The sequence below is a fragment of the Naegleria lovaniensis genome (genome assembly GCF_003324165.1).
Source record: "Naegleria lovaniensis strain ATCC 30569 chromosome Unknown tig012, whole genome shotgun sequence".
Lineage (NCBI taxonomy): Eukaryota > Heterolobosea > Eutetramitea > Acrasida > Naegleriidae > Naegleria > Naegleria lovaniensis.
Genome location: NW_025407834.1, coordinates 552,997 through 578,897, shown reverse-complemented (window position 1 = coordinate 578,897; position 25,901 = coordinate 552,997). Strand labels below are relative to the sequence as shown.

The 25,901-nt window shown below is 38.4% G+C and overlaps 18 protein-coding genes across 18 annotated transcripts; 10 read left to right on the top strand and 8 right to left on the bottom strand.

Annotated features, from left to right (window-relative positions):
- Positions 1-97: 97 nt before the first annotated feature.
- C9374_001407 (uncharacterized protein) lies at positions 98-758 on the top strand (the record flags this gene model as incomplete). The annotated part of the gene is made up of 3 exons (XM_044690014.1): positions 98-111; positions 281-357; positions 490-758. The coding sequence occupies 3 exons, from the start codon at positions 98-100 to the stop codon at positions 756-758; spliced, it is 360 nt and encodes a 119-aa protein (XP_044551805.1).
- Positions 759-1,269: 511 nt separating this feature from the next.
- Positions 1,270-2,802, top strand: C9374_001406 (uncharacterized protein; the record flags this gene model as incomplete). The annotated part of the gene is made up of 1 exon (XM_044690003.1): positions 1,270-2,802. One exon carries the CDS (start codon positions 1,270-1,272, stop codon positions 2,800-2,802), a length of 1,533 nt encoding a protein of 510 aa, XP_044551804.1.
- Positions 2,803-3,067: 265 nt separating this feature from the next.
- Positions 3,068-3,532, bottom strand: C9374_001405 (uncharacterized protein; the record flags this gene model as incomplete). The annotated part of the gene is made up of 1 exon (XM_044689992.1): positions 3,068-3,532. One exon carries the CDS (start codon positions 3,530-3,532, stop codon positions 3,068-3,070), a length of 465 nt encoding a protein of 154 aa, XP_044551803.1.
- A 142-nt stretch (positions 3,533-3,674) lies between these two features.
- C9374_001404 (uncharacterized protein) lies at positions 3,675-5,257 on the bottom strand (the record flags this gene model as incomplete). Its single annotated transcript, XM_044689981.1, has 2 exons — positions 3,675-3,860; positions 3,932-5,257. The coding sequence occupies 2 exons, from the start codon at positions 5,255-5,257 to the stop codon at positions 3,675-3,677; spliced, it is 1,512 nt and encodes a 503-aa protein (XP_044551802.1).
- A 146-nt stretch (positions 5,258-5,403) lies between these two features.
- On the bottom strand, positions 5,404-5,898 carry C9374_001403 (uncharacterized protein; the record flags this gene model as incomplete). The annotated part of the gene is made up of 1 exon (XM_044689970.1): positions 5,404-5,898. The coding sequence occupies one exon, from the start codon at positions 5,896-5,898 to the stop codon at positions 5,404-5,406; it is 495 nt and encodes a 164-aa protein (XP_044551801.1).
- A 904-nt stretch (positions 5,899-6,802) lies between these two features.
- Positions 6,803-7,590, top strand: C9374_001402 (uncharacterized protein; the record flags this gene model as incomplete). Its single annotated transcript, XM_044689959.1, has 2 exons — positions 6,803-6,966; positions 7,077-7,590. 2 exons carry the CDS (start codon positions 6,803-6,805, stop codon positions 7,588-7,590), a joined length of 678 nt encoding a protein of 225 aa, XP_044551800.1.
- A 253-nt stretch (positions 7,591-7,843) lies between these two features.
- C9374_001401 (uncharacterized protein) lies at positions 7,844-8,857 on the top strand (the record flags this gene model as incomplete). Its single annotated transcript, XM_044689948.1, has 1 exon — positions 7,844-8,857. One exon carries the CDS (start codon positions 7,844-7,846, stop codon positions 8,855-8,857), a length of 1,014 nt encoding a protein of 337 aa, XP_044551799.1.
- A 378-nt stretch (positions 8,858-9,235) lies between these two features.
- C9374_001400 (uncharacterized protein) lies at positions 9,236-11,469 on the top strand (the record flags this gene model as incomplete). Its single annotated transcript, XM_044689937.1, has 2 exons — positions 9,236-9,687; positions 9,894-11,469. The coding sequence occupies 2 exons, from the start codon at positions 9,236-9,238 to the stop codon at positions 11,467-11,469; spliced, it is 2,028 nt and encodes a 675-aa protein (XP_044551798.1).
- Positions 11,470-11,517: 48 nt separating this feature from the next.
- On the top strand, positions 11,518-12,306 carry C9374_001399 (uncharacterized protein; the record flags this gene model as incomplete). Its single annotated transcript, XM_044689924.1, has 1 exon — positions 11,518-12,306. One exon carries the CDS (start codon positions 11,518-11,520, stop codon positions 12,304-12,306), a length of 789 nt encoding a protein of 262 aa, XP_044551797.1.
- Positions 12,307-12,526: 220 nt separating this feature from the next.
- Positions 12,527-13,229, bottom strand: C9374_001398 (uncharacterized protein; the record flags this gene model as incomplete). Its single annotated transcript, XM_044689913.1, has 2 exons — positions 12,527-12,904; positions 12,960-13,229. The coding sequence occupies 2 exons, from the start codon at positions 13,227-13,229 to the stop codon at positions 12,527-12,529; spliced, it is 648 nt and encodes a 215-aa protein (XP_044551796.1).
- Positions 13,230-13,424: 195 nt separating this feature from the next.
- Positions 13,425-14,384, bottom strand: C9374_001397 (uncharacterized protein; the record flags this gene model as incomplete). Its single annotated transcript, XM_044689902.1, has 2 exons — positions 13,425-13,982; positions 14,061-14,384. The coding sequence occupies 2 exons, from the start codon at positions 14,382-14,384 to the stop codon at positions 13,425-13,427; spliced, it is 882 nt and encodes a 293-aa protein (XP_044551795.1).
- Positions 14,385-14,830: 446 nt separating this feature from the next.
- On the top strand, positions 14,831-15,352 carry C9374_001396 (uncharacterized protein; the record flags this gene model as incomplete). The annotated part of the gene is made up of 1 exon (XM_044689891.1): positions 14,831-15,352. The coding sequence occupies one exon, from the start codon at positions 14,831-14,833 to the stop codon at positions 15,350-15,352; it is 522 nt and encodes a 173-aa protein (XP_044551794.1).
- Positions 15,353-15,514: 162 nt separating this feature from the next.
- Positions 15,515-16,936, bottom strand: C9374_001395 (uncharacterized protein; the record flags this gene model as incomplete). The annotated part of the gene is made up of 1 exon (XM_044689880.1): positions 15,515-16,936. One exon carries the CDS (start codon positions 16,934-16,936, stop codon positions 15,515-15,517), a length of 1,422 nt encoding a protein of 473 aa, XP_044551793.1.
- Positions 16,937-17,108: 172 nt separating this feature from the next.
- Positions 17,109-17,771, bottom strand: C9374_001394 (uncharacterized protein; the record flags this gene model as incomplete). Its single annotated transcript, XM_044689869.1, has 1 exon — positions 17,109-17,771. The coding sequence occupies one exon, from the start codon at positions 17,769-17,771 to the stop codon at positions 17,109-17,111; it is 663 nt and encodes a 220-aa protein (XP_044551792.1).
- A 189-nt stretch (positions 17,772-17,960) lies between these two features.
- Positions 17,961-19,025, top strand: C9374_001393 (uncharacterized protein; the record flags this gene model as incomplete). Its single annotated transcript, XM_044689858.1, has 2 exons — positions 17,961-18,201; positions 18,298-19,025. 2 exons carry the CDS (start codon positions 17,961-17,963, stop codon positions 19,023-19,025), a joined length of 969 nt encoding a protein of 322 aa, XP_044551791.1.
- Positions 19,026-19,835: 810 nt separating this feature from the next.
- C9374_001392 (uncharacterized protein) lies at positions 19,836-22,163 on the bottom strand (the record flags this gene model as incomplete). The annotated part of the gene is made up of 1 exon (XM_044689847.1): positions 19,836-22,163. One exon carries the CDS (start codon positions 22,161-22,163, stop codon positions 19,836-19,838), a length of 2,328 nt encoding a protein of 775 aa, XP_044551790.1.
- A 73-nt stretch (positions 22,164-22,236) lies between these two features.
- C9374_001391 (uncharacterized protein) lies at positions 22,237-23,271 on the top strand (the record flags this gene model as incomplete). The annotated part of the gene is made up of 1 exon (XM_044689836.1): positions 22,237-23,271. One exon carries the CDS (start codon positions 22,237-22,239, stop codon positions 23,269-23,271), a length of 1,035 nt encoding a protein of 344 aa, XP_044551789.1.
- Positions 23,272-23,753: 482 nt separating this feature from the next.
- On the top strand, positions 23,754-25,673 carry C9374_001390 (uncharacterized protein; the record flags this gene model as incomplete). The annotated part of the gene is made up of 1 exon (XM_044689825.1): positions 23,754-25,673. One exon carries the CDS (start codon positions 23,754-23,756, stop codon positions 25,671-25,673), a length of 1,920 nt encoding a protein of 639 aa, XP_044551788.1.
- Positions 25,674-25,901: the final 228 nt, after the last annotated feature.

The following is a 25,901-nucleotide window of genomic DNA, read 5'->3' as shown; positions in this document are numbered from 1 at the left end:
AAATTTCAATGATTCTTATGGAGTGCCATTCTTAAATATTTGCTTTATTATAAATCTTTAATCTTGTAAATTATTTCTTCGTGTTCAAGTTAAAAAAATGAGGCTTGTGAGGTAGGTGCAACTTTTTTTTTTCGGCAACGATGATCACTAATTATTGATGTTTTTATATCGGATCGGATTTGTTGATGATTAATAATTATTTTAATGATGGAAATTTACATTGCATGATATTTACGATGATTTTCTATTGATGCACTGTCATTTATTTTGAAATATATAGATTCCTTATGAAATTGAGCGGAGAATCGGTAACGATTGAATTAAAGAATGGAACAGTTGTTGCTGGAACCATCGTAGGTGAGTAATATTCTAATTCCGATATTTATTTCGTTAATTGTAACATTATGATGTGTCCTGCTCAACCTTACATGATTCAATATTATGATGATGACAACAATTTGACTTGAAATTATTTCAATCATAATTTAGGAGTTGACATGAGTATGAATACACATTTAAAAGCAGTCAAGATGACATTAAAAGGAAAAAATCCAGTTTCTTTGGAGCATATGAGCGTGAGAGGAAGTAACATTCGTTATGTAATTCTACCAGAATCTATAAATTTGGATAACCTTTTACAAGACACGACAGTTCATCCAAAACCAAAAAGGAGAACAGCAGGACAAGTCCAGAGAAGAGGCGGTGGTGCCTCATCTAGAGGAAGAGGTGGAAAACGAAGAGGAGGAATGAAAGTGTAAATGACATTGTGATTCTAATAATCTACTAGCGTACCTGAACAAATTTCAATAATTTCAATAACAATACCCCAATACAATACCCAATAACGATACCATATGATTTATCTTGAACAACAACCAAAGATTACGATCTTATTAAGATGCCAGCCTTGATTGGCTTTGTTAAGCTAACCGAAATGTCTCTATTATCAAGAAAACACAATTTTTAACAGACTTCCTTTTCGGCTTGTGAATTGTTTCCAGATGGCATTTGGCAAGACAACTTTAAAAAGAAAGAATAGCAAATTCTCCATGATCCCGCCTTTTCGGCTTTTATGAAAAGGATCTTCAGTTCGGGAACCGAAAACTTCTACTGTTTAGCCAACCTTTCCTCTAGCGATTTCAATGGGATGACGGTCGCACACCACACCCATCCATGCAGTCTTCCAAACAAAATCAACACACACCACAACTCCATCATTTCACACGCAACCTTCCACTCGTATCATCCCGAACGTACACAACCAAAAAAATGAATCAATCACACAAAGCTGCAACCCATTTGATACGAAAGGTTAATCAAAAGGCATCGACCACCTTCTTGAAATCGTCATCATCAGCTTGCCAAAAAGCTTCCTTCTCAAGTGTTGCTTCCAAGACTCAAAATCCACATTTCGGTATTGTGGGTATGGAAACCTATTTCCCTAATCGTTTTGTTTCTCAATCTGCTTTGGAACAACACGATGGAGTCAGTGAAGGAAAGTACACGGTTGGATTGGCACAATCTAGAATGGCCGTTGTAGATTTGGAGAGAGAAGATACAGTCTCTCTTGCTATGAGTGCTGTTAAGCGTCTCTTTGATAAGTACTCGATTGATCCAAAGCAGGTCAAGAGGCTCGAAGTTGGTACTGAATCTGCCATTGATAAGTCCAAATCCATTAAGAGCTTTATTATGCAAGAATTCCCTCAAGTTGAATACTCTGAAATGGAAGGAATTGATACTATCAATGCTTGTTACGGAGCAACTAATGCTCTCTTCAATGGACTCTATTGGCTCAATTCCGAATATACCACAACCAAGAAGAATGATGTTTACAGTGTAGTGGTTGCTGTTGATATTGCTCAGTATGATAAGGGTCCAGCTAGACCAACAGGAGGTGCTGGTGCTGTGGCCATGTTGCTCGGCCGAGATGCTCCTTTGAGTTTCAGTGATTTCAGATTGAAGGCTTTCCATATGGAACACGCCTATGACTTTTACAAGCCAAAGAAGACAAGTTATTTCCCAACAGTGGATGGACAATATTCAAATATTTGTTATTTGAAGGCTTTGGATATTTGCTATGAGAGATTAAGATCCCGACATGAACAACCAATTTCTGTGGCTGATTTGGACTATTTGTGTTTCCATGCTCCGTACAATAAGCTTGTTCAAAAGTCCTTTGCTCGTATGGTTTACAGTGATTTTGCTTTGGCTGAGGAGAGCCAATTGGAGACATTATTTGCCAAGTATGGAGTTAATGATGATGAAACCAAGACAAAGATTAAGCAATTTGCTAGAAGTCTACCAAGAGAAGAGACCTACAATGACAATGAATCTAGCAAGTTCTTTATTGGTCTTACAAAGAAGATTTATGAACAAAAGGTCGGAGCAAGTACTTACCTTCCAAGAGAGTTAGGTAACACCTATGCTGCCTCTTTATATGCTGGTTTGACTTCTTTGGTTGGTTTGAAGGGTCAAGAACTCCAAGACAAACGCATCAATTTGTTCTCTTATGGATCTGGATTGGCTGCTGCAATGTTTGAATTCCAAGGAAGAGAGACGACTCACAAGAAGCACAGATATCAATTGGAGGATATTAAGCATATTCTCGATTTACCAAACAGACTCAACCAAAGACAAGAGATTACACCAGAACAATATTCCAAGACTATGGATCACAATATGGACGTTTACTTGAAACATGATTTTGTTTCCACTACACCAACTGACTACATTTCATCTGGTGCTTATTATTTGGATAGAGTGGATGACAAGTACAGAAGATTTTACCTTAGAAAGGAGTAAGATGTTGTAAAGTTAAGTGTACAGTAGGGGAGAGGTGGTGTTCATCTTAGCCTGAACAACACACTTTCTAGATTGTTATTACCATTATTTATCTAAGCATGATTTGTTTTAACAACAATTCGTAGAGAGTTGTATTAATTTTGATGACAAGTTGTCACATTAAATAAGTTTGTTTTGAGTTGGGTGTTTTATGTTTATGTCAATGAGAAGAATGGATGGCACGTGCAGTTGATCATTTGTCAACTATCTCAACAACAATCAACTATTATTTGGTTTCTGATGAGGGTGACATTAAAAAATACCACGAAATCCTTATCGAATAATATACAATGAAAAATGTAACGACAATAATTCCAACTAATTGCCACATTTGTTTCCAAGTTCTCACTTCAAATACATGTTTCATGTGCTTCATGACTCCTCCCATTCCTGCTTGTGTTTCCGATGCATTAGCAGTGGTCCTTTTCAGAGAATTTACCTGCGAAGTCACTTCATCTCGCATTTCCCCAGCAATTTGTTTTAATGCTTGACTTGATTTTCCCATTTCCAATGCCACTTGATCAAATTCCGATTCTTGTAAATCATCTTCTTGCTCACTTATTGTTCGATCCCGATATGATGATGATATTGGATTATTCGTTTTTGATTCCGATGAATTATTTTGAGAAGATGTTGTTGAACCAAACAAGGATGATTTTAACTTGCTGGTTGAAGTTGTTGATGGAGACATTTTTTTCATTTTGCTATTTTCAGTTCGACTTGACGTGGAATGCACTTGGCAACGTCTCTTCAATTTTACTGCATTACATGGTGTGTACAAAAGACTCCCTTTGACATGGGAAAATCACAAGCTGCTTGTAGTCCAACAATATTTACAATTCTTCAACATTGGTCTCTACCACTTGACCTTCGAGCGGAGTACTTGTAATATCTAAAGTTTCTTCATTGTCTTCATTCACTTGACCAGAAAAATCGACATGAATCTTGGAATTTTCCTTTACAGTTCCTTCCAACAAGAGTTTTGCAAGTGGTGTCAATAAATTGCTATGAATGGCTCTCTTAGAGGTCGAGCACCAAAATGATAGTCAAATCCAACGTGAGCTAACCAATCCTTTGCGTTTTGACTCACTTCTAAAAGCATTCTTCGTTCTTTGAGTTGTTTAGCAATTCTAGAAAGTTGAATGTCTACAATTTTCTTCATATTTTCCTCATTCAATCGATTGAAGAATACAATATTATCAATACGATTCAAAAATTCAGGTCTGAAATAATGTTTAAACAAATCGTTCACTTCCTTCTTGGCTTCACTTGAAGGAACACCTGCTGGGAGTGAGGCAAATATTTCTGAACCAACGTTGGAGGTCATAATAACAATGGTATTTCTGAAATTGACATGATTTCCTCTTGAATCTGTGAGAAAACCTTCATCCAATAATTGTAACAAGACATTTAACACGTCTCTGTGAGCTTTTTCAATTTCATCAAATAATACAATTTGATAGGGTTTTCTTCGTACAGACTCGGTGAGTTGAGGACTATCCTCATAGCCAATATAACCTGCTGGAGCTCCCAATAATTTAGAAACACTATGTGACTCCATCAATTCAGAACAATCAATTCGAACCATGGCATTCTCGTCATCGAATAAGAATTTTGCCACTTGTTTGGCTAATTCAGTCTTACCAGAACCTGTAGTACCACAGAAAAGGAATGAACCGAGTGGTCGATTTGGATCTGTTAATCCAGCTCTCGAAATTCGAATCGTGTTGCAAATAGCACGAATAGCTTCATCCTGACCAATAATGTTCTTTGAGAGATGTTCTTCCATTTTCAACAATTTCTCTTTTTCACCAATTAATAAATTTTCGAGAGGTATTCCAGTTCGACGTGAAATAATTCGAGAAATGTCAGCTTCCAAAACAGAGTCACTAATTAATGTGAAACCTGTTGAGACTTGTTCAATTTCCTTCTTCAAATCTGGAATGGTCTTGTACTGTAGTTTTGAGGCAGTTTGATAATCTGCTTTACGGAAGGCCTCTTCGAGCTGTTTCTCATATTGCACCAATTGTTGTTTCTTTTCTTTGGTAATTCTTAATCGATCTCGTTCTTCTTGCCATTGTTTGGTAAAGAGATCACTTTGTTTTTGCTCTTCCTCAATTTTCTTTTCGAGTTTCTTGCGGCGTTCAATACTGGCTGGATCTTGTTCATTTCTCAAAGATTCCAACTCGATACGAGAAATAATGATCGAACGATCAATCTTTTCCAAATGTTCTGGTTTAGATTCTTGTTGCAATCGAATAGAGGCTGCTGCTTCATCAATTAAATCGAGGGCCTTATCTGGTAGAAATCGATCAGAGATGTACCGATCTGACTGAACTACAGCACTCACAATGGCATTGTCACTAATTCTAACACCGTGATGAGCTTCGAGATTAGCTTTTCTACCTCTCAACATTGCGATCGAATCAATGACTGTAGGTTCGTTCAAAAGCACTTGTTCGAAACGACGAGCAAGAGCCTTATCTTTTTCAATATGCACTCGATATTCGTCCAAAGTGGTTGCACCAATACAGTGCAGATCACCTCTTGCGAGTGCAGGTTTTAACATGTTGACAAGTCGACGGAACCTTGTGCATTGCCTGCATTGACAATCATGTGAATTTCGTCAATAAATAAAATAATTTCACCTTCATATTCTCGAATATCTTTAAGAATTGCTTGAACTCTCTCTTCAAATTCACCTCTAAATTTTGAACCAGCAACCACTGCTGCTAAATCCAGTGCAATTAATCTCTTTTTCTTAATGCTGTCTGGAACTTCTCCCTTGACAATTCGTTGAGCTAGTCCTTCAACAACGGCCGTTTTACCGACACCAGGCAAACCAATGATCACTGGATTATTCTTTGTTTGACGTGACAATACTTGGATGGTTCTTCGGATGACATCATCTCGTCCAATGATGGGATATAATTTTCCTTTTCTAGCCTCTTCAGTGAGGTCAATACCAAACTTTTTCAATGCTTCTCCCTTCTCAAAGCTGGTTTCCCATGGCATCTTTCCACCCATTCCACCAGCACCTCCAAATTTAGGGCTCATGTTCGTATGAAAGGCTCTCAGCACTAGTCCGCAATCGGAATGGAGATCGTTCGAATCAAATTTGCAGGATTACTATTTACATTGTATAAGAGCTTGATGTTATTTTGCAAGATCTTGTTAGCAGAAGCAGCAAGCTTAATATTGGATAGAAATTGTGCGTTCCTGCTACTATGCAGTAACGATGATGAAGATGACGAGGAGAAAATACGTGAGGTATGTTTGAGCATTTTTTAAATGTTGGTTTGGACTATTTTTTGATTGGAATTTAATGTCGTGTGGATGAATTGGGTCATGCATGGATGGAGCGACAAGAATGGAAAGCTCGGAATTGAAGATTTCCGATGCATAAATTGGATGAGTTCAAAATGAGGAGCTGTTTTAATGTGACAATGTGGACTCGGAAACCAATTGTCTTTTAACAGGGTGAGCACTATTCTTCGTAATGAACAATACTCTTGTTTGTCAATAAGAATGCACAACTTGGGAAGAATTCAAAAAAAATGTCGTCATCTTCGAACATTGTGGATGAGCAGTCTGGCAAGAACAATGAAAAGGGATTTTTTGCTTTGATCCTTTTTTATTGGTGACACTGTGCTGATTGTATAATTCGATTTCAATACAGAGGTATCAACTGATAACATCTGGATAACACATACTAACCAGAGTGAAACGAATTTTTCGAGAATCCCTCATTGATTTCAACCCTGTTGAAACACGAGCAATTCAAGGATCACACAGCCCTAAAAACAGAAAATTTACATTCCCTTCCAAAACGACGATGGTCTTCAAACTAATCTCGGATAATGTGAAAAACGAGATTTTCAATCTTGATGGTCTTCAGGCCAATCTCGGAATACTCAGATTCCGTACACCTTCTAAAAATAAACCTCTCACATCAAAAAAAATGACCAAAGCAGACGTGAGACCAGATTTGAATTCGGGTCTCGAGCAACCTACAACCTCGACCTCGAAGAAGGAAAAGAAGAGGAAACCCTATGTGAAGAGAGCATGTTTGAGTTGTCATTCAGCACACGTGGCTTGTGATTCAGAGAGACCATGTAGGAGATGGTAAGTTGAGTCAAATTCAATATTTCGATTTGAATATTTTTTTTGATAACACGTTCATTGAAAATATTTTTTATTTGAAATTAATATTTTGTGGTTCACGCAATGCAAAGTAAGAAGAAGGGAATACCTTGTGTCGATTACATACCCTCCAAGAAATCCAAATCAAAGGCTTCAACTTCGGATGACGAGTCCGAGCAACAACAAGTGCCTGAACACGACCACCAATATTCCGAACCATCCAACAACAACGCCGTAGGAGATCATCCAACCACATTACCACATGATACAGTATCATCAACAACAACAACCAATACAAATGGTACCGCTGAACAACACCCCCGTCCATTCTCATCCCCCGAAAAGTCTCCCACCACCCGAACAAGGAAAAAAAAGTCTCAAGAAAATGCTGTGTTGAGAGTGGAGGCACCTTCTTCCAATTTTTTCATAGACAGTGAACATCCAACAACAACATCTTCATGCATTTCAAACCCTTCTGCAAAATATGAGAGCAGTCTTGCTGCTTCAAAGTCCAGCTTGGTTCAACATGCATTGTCCTTATCGGAAAAACAAAATCAAAGGAAAACACTACCTGTTGTGGAAAACCAAAACCCTCCAGCACCTTAATCATTGAGGATGACATTGAAAATCCATTAATGGCGACTTCTCCTGTGGGTAGTATCGATGCCTTATCAATGATGGATGGATTTTTGACACCAACAACAACCACTCCTCAAAACTCTACGTCACACGCAACAGGAGTTACTAACGTAAGCGCTACGACAAATAACTCTGTGGATACGAATGGCAACAACACTGACACAACATCAACCAAACATCTAGTGTGATTTATCCATACTTTTACAATCCGTGGTGGTACATGCATATGGCTCAACAAAACGCTGCTCAAAACGGTACAACCACCAATTCTTCCCAACAGCAGCCTCAACAACAAGTGCTAGGAATTCCACCCTATCCTGTATTTTTTGCTCCAATTCCTGCCTCGCAAATCGGTCAACAACCATTTGTTTACAATCCCTCTTCACTTCCAACAAGTCAACCCACACCTACTTCACCCATGCAAACAGATTCTGCCCCTTCTCCTTCCACAGCATTTCCAATATTTGTTGATCCCTATCATTTATATGGCTCATCTTTTGTTCCAAAACCAATTACCATGTTAGAAAATACTGATGACGGCTTTACTGACTTGGTTCCAAACTCTTCACAACCATCTCTTTCTAGTGTTGACTCTAAAACTAAATTGGAAGACTTGGATGTAAATAATAATGGCATCGTTGAAGAGGTTGCAGGAATTTTACCACAATCGAACGATCCAACTAGCAAACACTTGACTACTAATGATATTCATGCAGCAACTACTGACAACTTGGAAATATTTGATGATATTGATTACTTTGACAATGATGTGGACCGAAACAATAACAACAATTCTGATTTTTCTCTTTTCACATGGCAGGATAGTCCCTTACTCGATAAGAAGAAACCAACAACAACTAGGCCTGTGAGTAATAGAGCATCTAATGATGATGAGATTATTGATTTAATTACCTCAGAAGCATCTTTGCTTACTGAAAGAGCAAAAGAGCAACAGATTTCAAATCGTCAAAATGGCAATGTTGTTGCTAATAGCAACACGAATAACACTGGTTCATCCTCGACATCTAGCAGCACACAAGACCACCAATCATTATCCTTAACAACACCAGAGGAGATTAATTATGTGATCAGTCAAGCCCCAGAAAATTCATTGATGAAACAAAAATTAGGAGATATCCTTAAACAGATTTGGCAAACACAAGAAAATCAAAGCAAGGAGATTAATGAGCTGAAGCAGCTCGTCAGCGAATTGAAGAGAATGATTATTTCATAAAGGTGTTACAATTTTGTTTGTTATTAAATTCATTTAATTTTGGTCACACCTGTGGTCATCCTTTTCTCAAAACTCACCACAGTTAAAACGTTTGAAGTTAACAAGTCTGGTTTTATTGAGGGACATTTTTCGAGATCCTTCTACAAATTATTTCGAACATCAATAACAGTATTCTCAATCTGTGTTTACTTTAACAACACTTCGACATTGTGCTAGCATAGCTCCACAGAAACGCATTTCAAAGTGAAGATTTGAAAATGAACCAGATGATTAGGTTCATTTTCACCTCTTCACTTTTAAAAATGAATGAAACTTTCTCAGGTTCGGAAATTTTAAACTTCGGATAGCATCACCCAATTACAACCAACATCAAAAAAAATGTCTCAACCTTCTGTTAATTTTGAAAATATTGATCAATACTTTGCACGAAGAAGCCAACTCTTTGATGAGTTCAAGCAAAGAAGAAGAAATGAATTGGGTGATAAGATTGGAAAGGATATTACCATCACTCTGCCCGATAACTCTACCAAGCCGGGAAAGGCATATGAAACCACTCCTCATGATATTGCCATGTCCATTTCGGCTGGTTTGGCTGCTAACGTTGTGGTTGCTAAAGTGAATGGTGCTCTTTGGGATTTGGGAAGACCACTCGAAGGAGATTGTACTTTGGAATTATTAAAGTGGGACGCACCTGAAGCAAAGGAAGTCTTTTGGCACTCCTCTTCTCACGTTATGGGTGAAGCCTTGGAAGATGTCTTCAAGTGCTTCCTCTGTAAAGGTCCACCATTGGAAGACGGAGGTTTCTACTATGAAGCTTTTATGGGTGATAAGTAAGTAATATTGTGTTTTTATAATAGTAATGGATGATGATAGAACATTATCGTAATGACGATGATGATGATGAATTTATTTTGACACGATTGTATTATTATTATCATCATTGCACTGAATATTCAACATTTATTCACATATTGGATTTTCATATTCATACAATCTTCACATCATGGTTACCATGTAAATATTTACACGAGTTTAGAGTCGTGTCTGAAAGCGACTATGACAAAGTGAAGGAAGCAGTCACTAAGATTGTTAACGAAAAGCAACCATTTGAAAGACTGCTCGTCACCAAAGAAGAAGCCCTTCAATTGTTTGCTGACAACAAATTCAAGGTCGAAATTCTCTCCGAAAAGGTTAAGGAAGGAGATTATTGCTCTGTTTATCGTTGCGGAAGATTGATCGATCCTTGCAAGGGTCCTCATCTTCTTCACACTGGAAAAGTCACCACTTTTGAGGTCACTAAAAACTCATCATCATACTGGAGAGCTGATGCTTCCAAAGAAACTTTGCAACGTGTGTATGCCATGTCATTCCCTGATAAGAAACTTCACAAAGAATGGCAAACTTTGATGGAAGAGGCTAAGCGTCGTGATCACAGAAACATTGGAAAGGAGCAAGAATTGTGGTTCTTCCATCCATATGCTCCTGGTATGGTATTCTTCTTACCTCATGGTCAACGTTTATTCAACACTATCCAAAGCATGATGAGAAACGAATACTGGAATCGTGGTTATTCCGAAGTTCAAACTCCAAACGTTTTCCACAGTGATTTATGGAAGACTTCTGGTCACTGGGACAAGTATGCTGAAAATATGTTTGTTTTAGAAATTGATAAGGCTCAACATAGCTTAAAGCCAATGAATTGTCCAAGTCACTGCTTAATGTTTAAGCATAGAAATAGATCATATAGAGAATTACCAATTCGTTTTGCTGACTTTGGTGTTTTGCACCGTAACGAACTGAAGGGAGCCTTGACCGGTATGACTCGTTTAAGAAAATTCCAACAAGATGATGCTCACATTTTCTGTAGACCAGATCAAATCAAACAAGAAATCATGTCTTGTTTAGGTATGATGCAGGATATTTACAAGATTTTCGGGTTTGGATTTAAACTTTTCCTCTCTACTAGACCAGAGAAATATCTTGGAGAAATTGAACAATGGAATCAAGCTGAAAAGCAGTTAGAGGAAGCATTGAACGAATTTGGTCACTCGTGGCAAAAGAATGAAGGAGATGGTGCTTTCTACGGACCAAAGATTGATATTTTGATTTCTGACGCTTTGAAGAGAGAACATCAATGTGCTACTGTTCAATTGGATTTCCAATTGCCAATTCGTTTCGACTTGACCTATGCTGCAGAGGATAAGACTGAGACTAGACCAGTCATTGTGCACAGAGCTATCTTTGGTTCTTTAGAAAGATTCTTGGCTATTACTACTGAACATTTTGGTGGAAAGTGGCCATTCTGGCTTTCGCCAAGACAAGCCATTGTGGTGCCTGTTTCTAAGAAGTGCAATGAATACGCTGAAAAGGTCCACAAGACTCTCCATGATGCTCGCTTCTACGTTGATGTTGACTTGAGCGATAACAGAATTGACAAGAAGATTAGAAATGCTCAGCTTGCTCAATACAATTACATTTTGGTCGTTGGCCCAAAGGAAATGGAAACTGACTCGGTGAACATTCGAATCAGAGACAGCGATAAAGAGCTTGGTGTCAAGACTATCACTGAAGTTCTTGAAGAATTTAACACCAACAAGAAGGAATTCAAATAAATTTTAAAATGCTGTGTTCCAGAAGAACTTTTTCCGCGTTGTTTAAAAATGAGGCAAATCAAAATTCGACTTGACCTTTTCTGCGACGTTGTTCTTGTCTTGCTTATCATTTCAGAACTTGTCATCTTGTTAAATGAAGAAGTGGACGCAAAAACCTTCGGAATGAACAATAATAACCATACCGAATTAATATTTGAGTTCAATAATACATTACCCTCCTCATCCGTAGTTCCGTTTTTGTTCAACATCACAAAAGAGAAGGAAAATGACAATTTGAAAATATTTGGTGGATGCGGCAGCTTTCCATGTAATTTCATGATCATCAAAGGACAAGATTATTTGGAATTTTTGAAAAATCCATCTTTGGGGCTTTTGAGAAAGAATGCCGCTCGCTTAGGACTTTTAAACACCACTAATGTCGATGATACCTTACTCTTTGTGGGAGATGTTGGCCTGTATGCGTTCATCGTTGTGAATTCTAATGGCAATGATACATGGCTCAGTGTTAGGGCTGATTTCAAATATAGTTATGGAAGGCATGTGGTACTTTTCTTGCGACAATATTGGTACATTGTTCTGATCACTGGCTTGGTCATTGTCGTCATTGGCCTCGTTGTTGCATTTGTTGCCAATAAGGCGAAAGGAAGAGAGATGCTCAATGGAATGACCTCTTACTCTAAAAAGAATTCCCAGCAAAAGAGAGCCTTACTTACTGAAGAAGATGCTCTTTCAGAGTCATTTATTGAGATGGCTACCATGGATTCTATCATCACACATGAAACAAATCCCTCCTCTCTGGCCTTAGATTCTACAGGTGATAAGAAACACAGCTTATAGATTAGGAGTAGAATACCTAATATCAGTTGGTATGTGTACTAAAGAGATTGGTCTTTCATGGTGATCTACCAGATCCTCCTTGTTGAGTACCACCAGAAGTGCCTCCTTGGTTGTTAGAACTACTTCATGAGCTTCCAGATCCCTCATTACCGTGATATCTAGTACTACCGCCAAAGGTCCTCCGCTTCTGCTTGGACTGCTTCCAGAACCACTGCCTGAGCTACCGTGAGCTTCCTCCACCACCACTACTACCACTCCTGGATGACGATGCACTGCGAGGACCAGGCTCTCCAACGTAAATTTCATCACCTTTTTGAATGGCATGAAATTGAATTTGAGTGTCACCCTTGTAAAACTTTTCCATAGGTGTTCCAATCCTGACACCACTCATTGCAAAGATGATTGCTGGAATTTCAGTTGGATGATAAGGCAAACGGATTGTGTCTGTGAATGTTTCATTGGGAATATGCAAAGTGACAATTGGAGGATCATCTTCCCATTTGATCATGATTTGATTCAGAAAATGTTGTTTACAATACACCAATGGTTCGAAAGGACTTGAATGTCTCACAAACTCGCAACCATTATTGAGGAATATCTACAAAAGCGCTTCCTTAGAATAATTAATCAGAAATTGTCAAGCACCTACATACCACGTTAGACGCAAAGTTAAAATCTCGCTGATAATACGTTAACACAAAATCCAACAATTGATCATTATTAACATCCACAATATATCCAACTTCTGCTGTGTCACCATTACCTGTATAAACAATTGAAGTTGGAGCTATTCCATGCAGACCATAGACGCTAGAAGCGCTGAATAGTAATAACAATAATAATGCACAGGGAAACAGCCATCGTATGATGGATGGAATAATGGTAGACAGGCTTGCAATTGAAGAAAGTGACGATGGTAGCATGTGTTTGTTGTAGGATCGGGTCACCATCACAACGTTGCTTCTTTTTAAACGCTGACGTTCCTTTCACGCTCGAATCATAAGTTTTCTCGGTGCTTAAAAAGCCATATTTGGCATCAATTTCAGACAAAGTAAGACAAGGGAAGGGTTTCGAAAGTTAACAAGAAGGAACAACTACCTTCTTTGAGTTATATTGAATTAGTGGTGATGCCCAACCTTTCCGTGTGTCACAGGGATCACTCCTGTTTGTTGTTGACCGCCTGTAGCTTGACCGCTCGAGCTCGTGACATCATAGGGCTGCTGTTCTGTATTTCCATAGTAATATGCACCCATTCCAGTTCCAGTTCCGGTGTATGGTAGTGTAGTATAAGCATCTCTTGATGACGAGGCATCTTCCGCGTTTGAGCTTGGCTTTGTTGAAGTAGGTTTCAGAGGAGGACCTGGTTGACCTACATAAATTTCATCTCCTTTCGAAATGGAATGATAATGAATGGGTAAATGCCCCTTAAAAAACTTTTCCATAGGTGTTCCAATCTTGACGCCACTCATGGAAAAGATCAGAGCTGGTATTTCAACTGGGTGATAAGGTAAACCTAGTATGGCAGAGAATGTTTCATTGGGAACGTGGAGAGTCACAACTGGAGGGTCCTCCTCCCATTTGATCATTATTTGATTCAGAAAATGTTGTTTACAATACACCAATGGTTCATACGGGTTTGAGTGACGTACGTATTCGCATCCGTTATTGAGGTAGATCTATTCTCATATTCATTGAGTAGAAGTTTCAAAGTCAGTCGGAGAGATTCATGCATTCCTTGTTCTAATCACACTTACCACATTATTTGCAAAGTTATAATCTCTCTGATAATAAGCTATTACAAAATCCAACAAACGATCGTTATTCACGTCGGTTATGAATCCTACAACAGAGGTCATTCCATTTCCTGTGTAGATAATCGATGCTGGAGGTGCATGATGCAAGCCCAAGACTTGTTCATATCTCGTCACTAGGAAAAATAACATCATGAAGAGGGTGAGTTTAAAAAACCAAGTACTACAAATATATTCTTTCCAACATGCACCTGGCCCATGCTGAGATGGTTGTTCTGAAACCGTTGACGCCAATAATGGACTTTTGAGTGTTGTGCTAATGTTCATCGAAATCAAAGAAGAATTATCTTCTGAATAAAGCCAAGTTTTTTTCAAGTCCAAGATCGTTGGTCCTTTGGTGTTTAACAAACGACATGAAAGCACAAAGTCAAGTGTGAATACACATTAATGGAATATTGTCATGGTTTTCATTACAACACACAACCATTTTTGGATCTCTTTCAGAAATAGTCAGCCCTTACAAGATTGTAAATTGTTGAAAATGAGACATTTGGAAACATCCGTTCCTTGATGTTGTAACGTTAATGGTATTGTACCGAGCATTTGATCTATTTCCTCAAACCATTCAAGGATTGGTGCTGTTAGTATGAGAAAATGGCGTTTTCCCATGAAATTGAAACAGAGATTAGTTATGACACATTTTTCATTACAATCATCGAATCCAACTAAAGTCACTTGTCAAACTCAAACTGTCACAGAAAACATCACAAAAAATGACTCGCTCCCTCCTGATTGCCTTGTTACTAACCCTCCTTGCTTTCACAGCTGCCAGCATCCACGCAAGAAGAACTCTCTCTGAAGGTGCCATCGACACCATTGTCAACACATGGGTCAATTCCGTCACTGACAGAGCTTCTTTCGATGAAGAATCAGATGCAGCAAGCACACCAGGTCAAATCGCTGCTTCCTTTTCCAACTCAAAAGTTGGTTCTTGTTATTCTCAAGCTCAACGAATGGGTAATCCATGTTACGATTGCTCCTCATTGGTGTATTTGGCTTATAAGAGCGCAGGTAAGAATGTTCCAACCACTACTCGAGGATATCCTGGAGGTTTGAGAGATGTGACTGGACAAGCTTTACAAACTGGTGATATCTTGTGGAGAAGTGGACATGTTGGTATTTATGTGGGTGGAAATCAAGTCGTGAATGCTGAGAATCCAAAGAGTGGTGTCAAGAAGAGAGATTTGGGTTTTTATACTAAATATTTGGGTTTCACTCGAGTGTATCGTGTTTAAGTGATCAATGTGATCATGAATGATGATTATAATAATATATTAAACCACTTGATGTACTGTATCCATTGTAGTAATATTATTATTATTATTAGTTACACGAATGGTTGTTGTAAAGATTGCAAACATGGATAGTGTGTTTTTCTCAATAGAACTGTTCACTCATCAGACAGATCCTAAAAGATTGACTCTTCCAACAAATAAAACGCTTTGAGTGGGAATATGTGAAAGCATGAAACAAAAGGGTCGATCCAACACAAATTCTGGCATTGTTCTTGTAGGCCTTGCCATTCGATAACTAATTCTCGCGACAGTCACGGCTGCTGCTTCAGTGCCAGATTCATCAACTTTTAGCATTGCTTTGTGATAAATCTTATCCACCCATAATTGTCCACCGTTCAATAGAGATTCTTGTGTGAGAATGCCTGAAAAATTAGCTCGATCCATGTTAAAACTTGTTTCCATGTTGAATGGAGATTCTTTGAGGATGGTTGATAGTTCTAAGGTGTTAATTTCTGCTTTGAATTTTGGAATTTGAACGATCCTTAATTTAGTGGTAGAAGTTTCGAATAATTCTGATAAATTTTGTCCATTGTTGTTACTTCCATCAGGTTGATCCTTGTTGATCAACTTGTTGGAGATCCATCGAATGAATTCCTTTTCATTTTCTACACTTAATTCCACAGAAGATTTTGGAACTAGGAAGAGCATTTCAAAATCCTCATTGCTGTACGGAAGTCTGAGCCATTTGTACAAATCGTTTTCTCCGTATTTTTCTAAAGTTCTTCTTTTGGTCATGAACTGCACAGAGATCTCTGAATCTTCAGTTGTTGATCCTGTAGTTGATAACTTTCTAAATCTTCCAGAGATGGTTATTTCAGGATTAAAGGCAACTTTCCATTTACCAAGAAAATAAATGGCATTAATCAAGAGTAATTTCGTTTGGGATTCAATTGAGCCAGGTTGCAACACGTCTCTAAGTAAATTGCGAGTCTTGTCTGAAATCCATGAATTGATCGAGCGACGTTCATTTTCGTAATTTTGTACAAAGTCACATTTACGAATTTCAGATTTAAATTGTGAGACAATGGTGTTGGAAAAGTCTTGTGAAATATCAAAGGTTTGTTCCACAAAGAGGCCATTTGCAATGGATAACTCTGAAGATGTTTGGGAATAGCTGGAAATAATTTCTTTCATGGCTTCTGGAAAGCTTGCTAGATTTTGAGAATTGAATTGAGATTGATTCAAAGAAAGAGCATGTAAAAGTTCTTGTTGAGTGTCACCACGAGATCCAGTTACAAGCATGGACAGAACCATAAAAAGAGAGAATGGAGAAAGCACCATGTTGGATGTGAGGGATGACGAAGAATCTATTTGGGAAGATGATTGTTGTTGTGATAATATTGAGTTGAAGATGTTTCCTGCAAATGCTTTTTGAGAAGAACCAATCATAGAGAGCAGTGAAGAGTGTGATGATGAATCTTGCTGACATTCAACATTCGTTAGTGTCCATGAAAGGATGGTGCATGTTATGACGAGTACGAGTATGGATAACACTACTTGGGGAGTACCTTTGTGTGAAGACATTTTGTTTGTACGAGAAATTAGAAATTAGAGAAATCGATTCTTGTGGAGTACAAATTTAGTCATTTGCCAAAATAATGGTGATAGAACCCTGCTAGCAATTCCTCCAACATGTGTGTCTATATTATTCTACTTACAAATGTAATTATGTCCAATTTAATATTTCCAATTTCAGCTACAATATTAATTGCTTAATTGTTAAATCCTTAAATTCAATTGAAACTCCATCTTCATTCGTGGGCGAGCAAGCAAAAATTCCCAATTGAAGTATGGTGTTTTCACTTTCTGTATTGATGTCAAAAAGATGAGCTATTCTAAGTAAATGAAAAGTGGCTCCATCATCAAGACTATATTCCACTTTAACATCTCCTTTCACTAACTCAACGCGAATAGTAAACCATGATTCATTATCAAAATGTACTGGGCTAGTTGACCAGTCACTGAAATCTCTTGTAACAACAGCACTTGCATATTTTACATTATTCACAAACTCAATACCAGTCTTGATCCAATTTTTCTCATCAACTCGAATCATAATACCAGCTTGATCATATAATTTTTGATAATCTCCTTTAAATTTTACTTGAATTTCAAAATTCTGATTCGTCTTGATATCATCACGATTTAAATATAAAAAGTTTCCATCATCATGTATAAAATCGTAATGAGTTTTTCTCCAGTAATCGCCTTTCGGAGAGGTTTTCATCTTAATCTCAAGAGACTGATCATCTTTCTTGATAGTAAGATTTTCTGCAGCTCCAGTCGCCCATTTCCATCCCGATGCATCAGAGGGAAGAGCTATATTTTCACTACGTGTAAAGTGGTGTTGAATTGGCATATTGGTTTTTCTATGAATATGCGTCCTCCGTACAATTTCTTGTTGAGCGGACACATAATAAACATTACAATGACAAGAAACTCACCGCTTTCGCTCAATTTTTTTGTTCATAAATAATTGGTGGTTCCAAAGGCACTACAGAACAAGTTGAAAAAAGAGAATTCACTTTTTCATATCTGCCGATTAAACATGAAAATTTGTGTTACAGGCGCATCAGGCTACGTTGCAGGTCATATCATTCAGCAATTGTTGCAAAGAGATCATTCTGTACTTGGGCTTGTTAGAGACTTGTCCAATAAGGCTAAATATGATTACTTGTTCCAACATGTGAAAGAAGGAGGTGCCACGTTGGAATTTGCAGAGGCCAAAAGTGAGCAAGATTATGATCAGGTATTTCAAGGCGCCAATATAGATGTGGTTATTCATACTGGTATGTTGTCATTTCTGATACTGTAACTGTGTTATTGAATGAAACATTACTTTGAATATTTGTCATTCATCATATTGAACTGCTGTTATCGCATAGCCACTCCATACTTTTACACTGCACACGATCCTCAAAAAGAAATTGTTAAGCCTGCCATCGCATTAGTGAAAGGAGTGATTGAAAGTGCCATCAAGCACAAAGTCAAACGCGTTGTCTTCACAAGCAGTTGTGGTACCATTTTGAATTTTCCCATTCCTGCAAATTCAGTGGTCACATGTCAAGACTGGAACACCACAAGCACTCTCACCAACAATCCTTACTTTTACTCCAAAGTTCTTGCCGAGAAGACAGCATGGAATTTATTCAAGGAGCATCAAGATATGTTTGAATTGGTGGTTGTGAATCCATCCTATGTGTTGGGACCACTACCATCCTCTTTTTTGAACACAAGTATGACCAATTTTAAAAGATATCTGTTAGGTGAGAATGAGCAAATTCAAACCCTCACTTTGGGTGTGGTGGATGTACGGGATGTTGCATGGGGTCATGTCATAGCCGCTGAAAGTGAACATGCTGTGGGAAAGAGATTAATTTGCAATGGTACTGTGACTTCCTTTGCAGAACTCGTTCACCTTATTCAGAAAAAGTTCCCTCAATATGGCGTCAGCAAGTATAAGGTTGATGAATTACAAGCTCATTCGAACAAGTTTCGTATTGATACCCAACCATTGGCTGAGCTTGGTTTGAAACAGTATCGTTCGCTTGAGCAAACTATTGAGGAAGGCGTTCAGTCCTTGTTTGACTTTGGTCTTGTTGAAAAGTTGTAAAAAATTGTCAACTGAAGCGGTTTTTTCGACAGAATAAAAGGGAGTTGGCAACGTGTCTAATTCGTCCTGCTTTTAGTGATCAATTCAAGACAATGCGTGTGGATGGCTGATTCTGTCTTGAATAAGTTGATTTTGAGAAACAACATATATCACAATAACCTTGGGAAGCAATGATTGATGCGGCTATGTATTCAACAATTCATGGCATTCCAATTGTGTCATATAATATAAATATTCCATTGGAAAATTAGGGGCAAGAACAACCATTGCTAATTACTAATTTGTGGTGTTGTTCTTCAACGTCCTTATTTCTTGGGATTTTTCTCTTGATGGTAAAGGTGTTACCAAACCAATCTTTCAAACCGATTCGGAGCTATTACTTCATGAGATGACAACAAGAGCAACCTGTTACCTCTTCCTCTCTGAGCGTTAGGAATGGCAAGCTTTGGCCGTAAGCTTCACCTGAAATCGTTTTCTCATGCTAATTGTAGATTGTTGTAAACTATTCAACTGTTTAGGGTGTAACCTTAAAACAACCACTCTCTGGTTACATCTTTACAAGTAGAGTCAGTATACTTTCAACAAGAGGTTGAGGCTCGCATCTTTCTTGAAGAATCTCTTTATGTGTTATGCAATTCCAAAAATGTCCCACCTGCACCTTTTTCTTGCAAGCTTTCATCACGTGTTCCCAGCACCATACAAATTGAAAGCTTTCCAAACAAGCACGCGCACGCATTGTTGTGGCCTTTTCATAGAACATAAATTTAAAAATTTCCGACACTTTTCGAGAAATCCAACCACAACGGCAATTTATTTCTTTTGTTTGGATTTTCGTCTTGGAGCTCTTTTATGGGCTTTTTCAGGTTCATTACGCAGCTTGGACAACGCTTTCTGAATAGTATTCAGAGCTATTGTATGGATTTTTCGATCTTGGTTGATCCGGAACGACCTGATGAGAATCGATGACGGCTCAATTGCTTTGAAAAGGTCATTCGGTGTCTCAGAAATTTTGTCATCATTGACAGAGTATTCAACAACCTTCAACGGAGTGTGTGATACAATCATTCCTACACCATAAGCATCATGTGAAATATTTTGATCAAAAGCAACCCATTCTCCGTATTCGTAATCTCCAACTAGTTTGTGTGGTGGTTTAGATATGTGTTCACTTGGAATTGTTGCACAAAAGGTGGGTGTGAGATTATTGTTGGCATTTGTAGTGACACAAGCAGAAGATACTTGTGGCGTTATAATTCTCTCCAACCAAAAATCTTCGGGTTTTGCACTGAGTTGATGATTAAATATTGATTTTCCCTTTGACTCTTTGTACTGTCTCATCCAATCTTTCGAAGAGTCTGCGAGATGAGGAAACAATCCTTCAATGCCTTGTAATATTTCATCACTGTTTTCAGTCTCAATCAATGCAGGTTCGCCTTTAGGAATTTGATTATGCACAAATATTGAATACCAAGTGTTGGCTGTTTGATCTGGTCCGTGGAACACCGAAGACTCATCACCATTGTACAACTTTACCTGCAGTGCAACATGACCCTCTTTAGTTTGGAAGATCCTGAATCCATGATAATTTGAAATCCCTTCAAAGTTCATCACAACACCATCAAAAAAAGTCGACCAATCAAACATTCTCTGCAAAAAGGATGCTTTTGGTCTTGTACTTCCGTCACAATACCAAGTTTCAATCTTGTCTATGAAGTTTTGTGGTGTTTCTACAACACCTCTATCGTCCTTTTGATGCAAGTTCTTTGCATAAGTACTGAACATTTGATCAATGTCGGCGTGGGTGTGACCGACAATCATGGTGGAAATAAAAATTTCTTCAAACCATCCATAATGCACAAGCATTGCAAGGAAAGCAATTGAGTATTTGTTTTTCGCTTCTTTGGCACAATTGTCTGCTTGAACGAAGAGTGTTCTAGATCTGTTATTACTTTCGATTTGTTGTCTACATGCTTCATATAAAACAGTGCAAGCGAGATTAGCACCGCCTGGAAAATGAGGAGGAATCAATTTCAACATTCTGGTGTTGGCTCCATGTGCAATCAAGCCATAACATCCCATCTTCAACTTTTGTACATTACTTGACGCACTTTTTGGGATTGGATACATTACTGGAAATTGAATCGCCTCTGCTCCGTCAATTATAATACATTCAATATCCGAAGGGTTTTGTTGTGCTTTTTCTCTTCGATAGTAATAATAAGCCCGTTCTTTCTCATGATGCTGCTGATGGATTTTAATTTTTTCATCAAGAGCATTTCGTCCCTTTGTGTCCTTGAGTTCGAGTTTTGCTTTCTCCTTCTTAAATTGCAAACAATCATCACATTTTCCTAACCTCGTTGACTTGGGTAGAATTATTGTAGGAAATTCTTGTTCAATAAGATTACAAAAGTTCACTTTGGTCTTGTATGCCGGTGCTTTTTTTTTTGTCATGTCGGCGGAGTACTGTTCAAATATGTCGTTCCATGAATTGTAGCACGGTAAATGTATTTCGGTGTTATTGGGAGCAAATTGACCATCTCTTTCCAACAGAACTTGCATCCAAGCAATGGCTTCCGATTTTCTGGTTGTATGTTTTTTGTTACCCGTATTCCCATGCCAACCCGTACTTGGCACAACTTCATTACGGATTGCTTTTTTTGCTTGTTTGAGCTTGAACTTGCTAATGCCGAACATTTTAGCAAAGCATTGAATGCAACAAGGTTTGCCATTAAGATACAGTGTTGAACCGTTTGCGTTTTTCAACGAATTAAACACGAACATCTGTTTGGCGTTTTCTGTGGACAAGTTTGAATAGCGTGATCTGAACTCTACAACATCGTCTTCGGAAAAATGTTTGACACAACATGAGGTTCGGTCTTGAAAGACCTGTTTAACTGATTCCGAGCTTTGTAAATCATGATTTTTGATCTGCTTTTTCTTTTTCGACGGTCTTCTTTTGCGAAATGTGTATTTGCGTTTTTGGCATTGATTTCTGTCTCTCTTTTTTGATATGTTATTCTGTTTGCTTTCGTCGTCGTTTAATAATGTGACATCAGTGCTAGAGGTTGCTACAGCTGTTGTTGACCTTGCTTGTTGTTTCGCTGCAAGTCTTTCAAACATTTCACTCATGTCTTTCATTTTTAGATTTTGCGGTGTATTTTTGGCCTTTTTGGGACAAAATTAGCTCAAAAAAACTAAAAATACCAGGCAAATGTCAGAATTAACAGCAAACTACTTGCTGAGTCGACCAATCGGCTCACTAGACGACACAAAAGCGTTCCAGCTTTGTGAAAACTCCACAACCAGCAGTAAAATTGAGAGTGGGATGGTTGTTCAATTTAATTCGGCTTTGTATGGTGTGTTTTGTTTCACGACAAACGGTTCATCAATCCCCACAGCCCTCTGTTTTGACATCGGTCTTTTGGAGGAAATAGATACACACAAAGAATGTCGTGATAGATTTCATTTCATTTCTGTTGACAAACTGGCTGTAGTGTCGGATCCGCAACAAGCAACATTGTCTGAGGAGAAATTCTCAAGAATTGAACCTTTTGTCTTTAATACATTTAAAATACAACACGAGACTGTAAGAGCGGAAACCACTCACATTCCTGACCCTTCAAGAATGACAACTCGTAGTATGTCAAAGCAAGCACAAGATGTCGAAAAAGAACAACAAACTACACACAAACAACAAACACAAGAATCAAATCCAACAGAGAACGAAAAAAAGCAGAAAAGCAAAAAGTCTACAAAGAAACAGCCAAAAAAAACATCATCAAGCAAAACGAAGAAAAATGAGATAAATGATGACGAAGTCGAGCCACAGAAGAAGAAAACAAGGCCAATACAAGAAACAAAGGCAGAATTGAAAAAACGTATTCAGCAGTCGGAAGAATATATTCAGGAGCTGAAAGAAGAATTGCGTAAAGAAAAGCAGAAAAGAGAAAAACAACAAGACGAAATTGAAATACTTGCACACACTATCAAACACCTCACCTCCGAGTCGAAAGAGCCAACGAACGAAAAACAACCAACATCCAATAGCACAAATAACGTATTGTCATCACAACCCACTCTATCAACACAACAACCTCCGATCGTTGTAATGATGCAACCACCGCAACCACAACAATCACCACCTGGATTTTTGCCAGTTATGCCTCTACCACAATTCCAAGAAAACGCTTACACTGACTTGTGGTACAAACTAGGTCTTGTACCAAGGTGGCCCTTTCAGCATTAGTTGCTGTTGTTGTAAATTATCGCATTATAAGCTTAACAGACAACACCTCCTCACACTACACTGCTTCAAAATACCAAATCAAACAAATCTCAATCCTCTCACACTCCAACAATAACAACAACCACAAAGGTGTAATAGTTATATTACTCCTATTACAAACGATTGCTGTAATTATCTTCTTCAAATTAGCTATTGTTGTCAAGAACTCAATAAATACTTTAGCTCTGGTTTATTTTTCAATTTCAAGAAAACCGTTCAAAAATGAAGGTCGGAAATTTTTAAATTTATGTTATAGATAGTTTTGCCATGATCGTGCAATGATCTCTATTTTAAACGTCGCCAATGGACCACGACAACCAACGTCAAGGGCAGTCAATAACTGCACTCTGAGGACCATCTTCAACACACAGAAGAAAAAACCGAAAGATCGAAAGCTCAATAACCTCTCACTGTTGTAAATTATTCCCTTGTACTATTAGAACATGATCAGAACGAACGTGAACTGGTCATCATCTTCACGCATTTTGTGTGTACTGTTGTTGATTACTCTCCTGTGTTATGTGAAGGCAGAAAAACCTGTCCTCACCGTTGAGTCACAACATAATCATCATGATGAAGAAGTGAAACCAATAACAACAACAACCGCCACCAATACTCTCACAACTGACACTTCCGTGAACTCGGCTGCGTCTGTACAATCACATTCCTCTTCCTCCACTTCCAAGGTTAAGCTATTATTCTCACAATATTGGTCACCATTGAAAGCTGGCTCTCAACCACACATTGATGACATGCACGGATTTGAATTTGTGTTGACAGAACGAACTGGACAACGAAAGAGCTATAATGGTGTTTTGCAGATTCATGCCAGCAGCACTCCACAATGGGTCAACGTCGATGTCTTTGCTGGTCAAGTGTCATATCATTTGAACGTGTTGAGAAAGACAGCTTCTTTTAAGGTCATTCAAAACACTTCCAAGTTTTGTTTCTCGTTGAACTTTATTCCTAGAAACAATACGTTACTTGCCAAAGTTGCTCAATTTGCCACTTCTTTACTGGCTGGTCAACAAACCACCTATCGATTTTCTCAAAATAGTGTCAAATACGATGCCTTGATCAACCAACTCTGTAATAATGCTTCATTGAAGATGGATGCCTTTGTTTTGGGTGATGACGGTTTTGTTTCATGTGCTCCTGCCGTATCCTCATCCTCTGTTGCAGTGAAACCTCAATTCTTTATCACTAGAAACGTATTGATCAAGGTCACCAAGCAGATCGAGGGTAAGGCGAGACAATTGGCAAAGAGATGTTTGTCGTTGGAAAAGTTCGATCGACAACTGGCCATATCCTTGGGAGATCGTTACTTTGCTGAATTGTTGCAAGACACCGTTGACAATCGAGAGACTATAACTGCAGCCTTCCCAAGACCAACCTTCTGGTTTGAATCGAGTGCTGAGGCTTGTGAATTCCCTTACATGGCAGACTCATCCAAGTGCAACAGTCGAAACACTCAACCTGGAACTAAGGTGTGTATTTTCGTTCATGGTGCAGGTGGTGTGAAAGATCAAGCTCCAAAATACAATTCATTCAAAGATTATTGGGGTGATATTGAACAATGGACTCCTCAATGCTCAAAGAGAGTCTTTGCAGTGAGGAACACTCGAGATGTTGGTTGGGATGATCGAAATTTGCAAAAGTATTATTGCGACTTGGCTGTTCGAGAAAGTGGACTCAATCACACTCTGAATGGTGTTCCTCAAGTGAAGAATGTCGTCCTCTTTGCTCACTCACAAGGAGGTTTGGTCATTTCAGCTGCTCTCAAGAACAAACTCTGTGCCTTCCATTCATCATCGAGTTGGTACTCTGTGTCGACTCCTTTCGATGGTTCTGATGTCGTTGAAAAGTTGATCAAGTATTGTGCTGCTTACTCAAAGGGACCATTCAATCCATTGAATAAGGATTACGTGTTTGGTTATTTAGCAGCCAAGTACGGTTATTGTAATCAAAAGACCGGTCTTCCCTATCCAGGATACATGTCTTTGGCTCCAAATTATGTGGCTAAGGACGGAACAACCACAAGCTCTGCCATGAACAATTTCTTAGTCGCTCGTAACATCAAACCCAATGGAAGAATGTGCGGAACCAGTCCAACTGGTCTTCTCTCTCGTTATTCCTTCGTGTTGACTTTGCTTGTGGATGCCACTCAGACTGAACAGCCCAACGATGGATTTGTCGAGTCCTCGAGTTGTACCAAACACTCCTCTCAATCATCCTATTCTGCTTCGTTTAGTTCCAATCATTATCTTGCTAATTTGAATCATGCTGATACCTCATGTAGAAATGGTAACGGTTGGTTCTCTCGTTCGAAACAACCATGCTTGTATTATAAGGATAAAGTGTAAAAGTTAACACTTTATCTTGTTACACGTGTCGGAGAGATGTATAGTTCATAATTGAAAACATTAAGAATCACTCAGGATGACATGTTTTTCTGAACCTTCAACCCCACTTTGGAAACCTGACTCCATTCAATTCTCATTCCATAAATTAAGAAAGAGATGAGAGATGATCCTAAGGTCTTTCATCTCTTTCAACATCTCAAAGCAATTGAGCTCTCTGCTGTGGTGTAC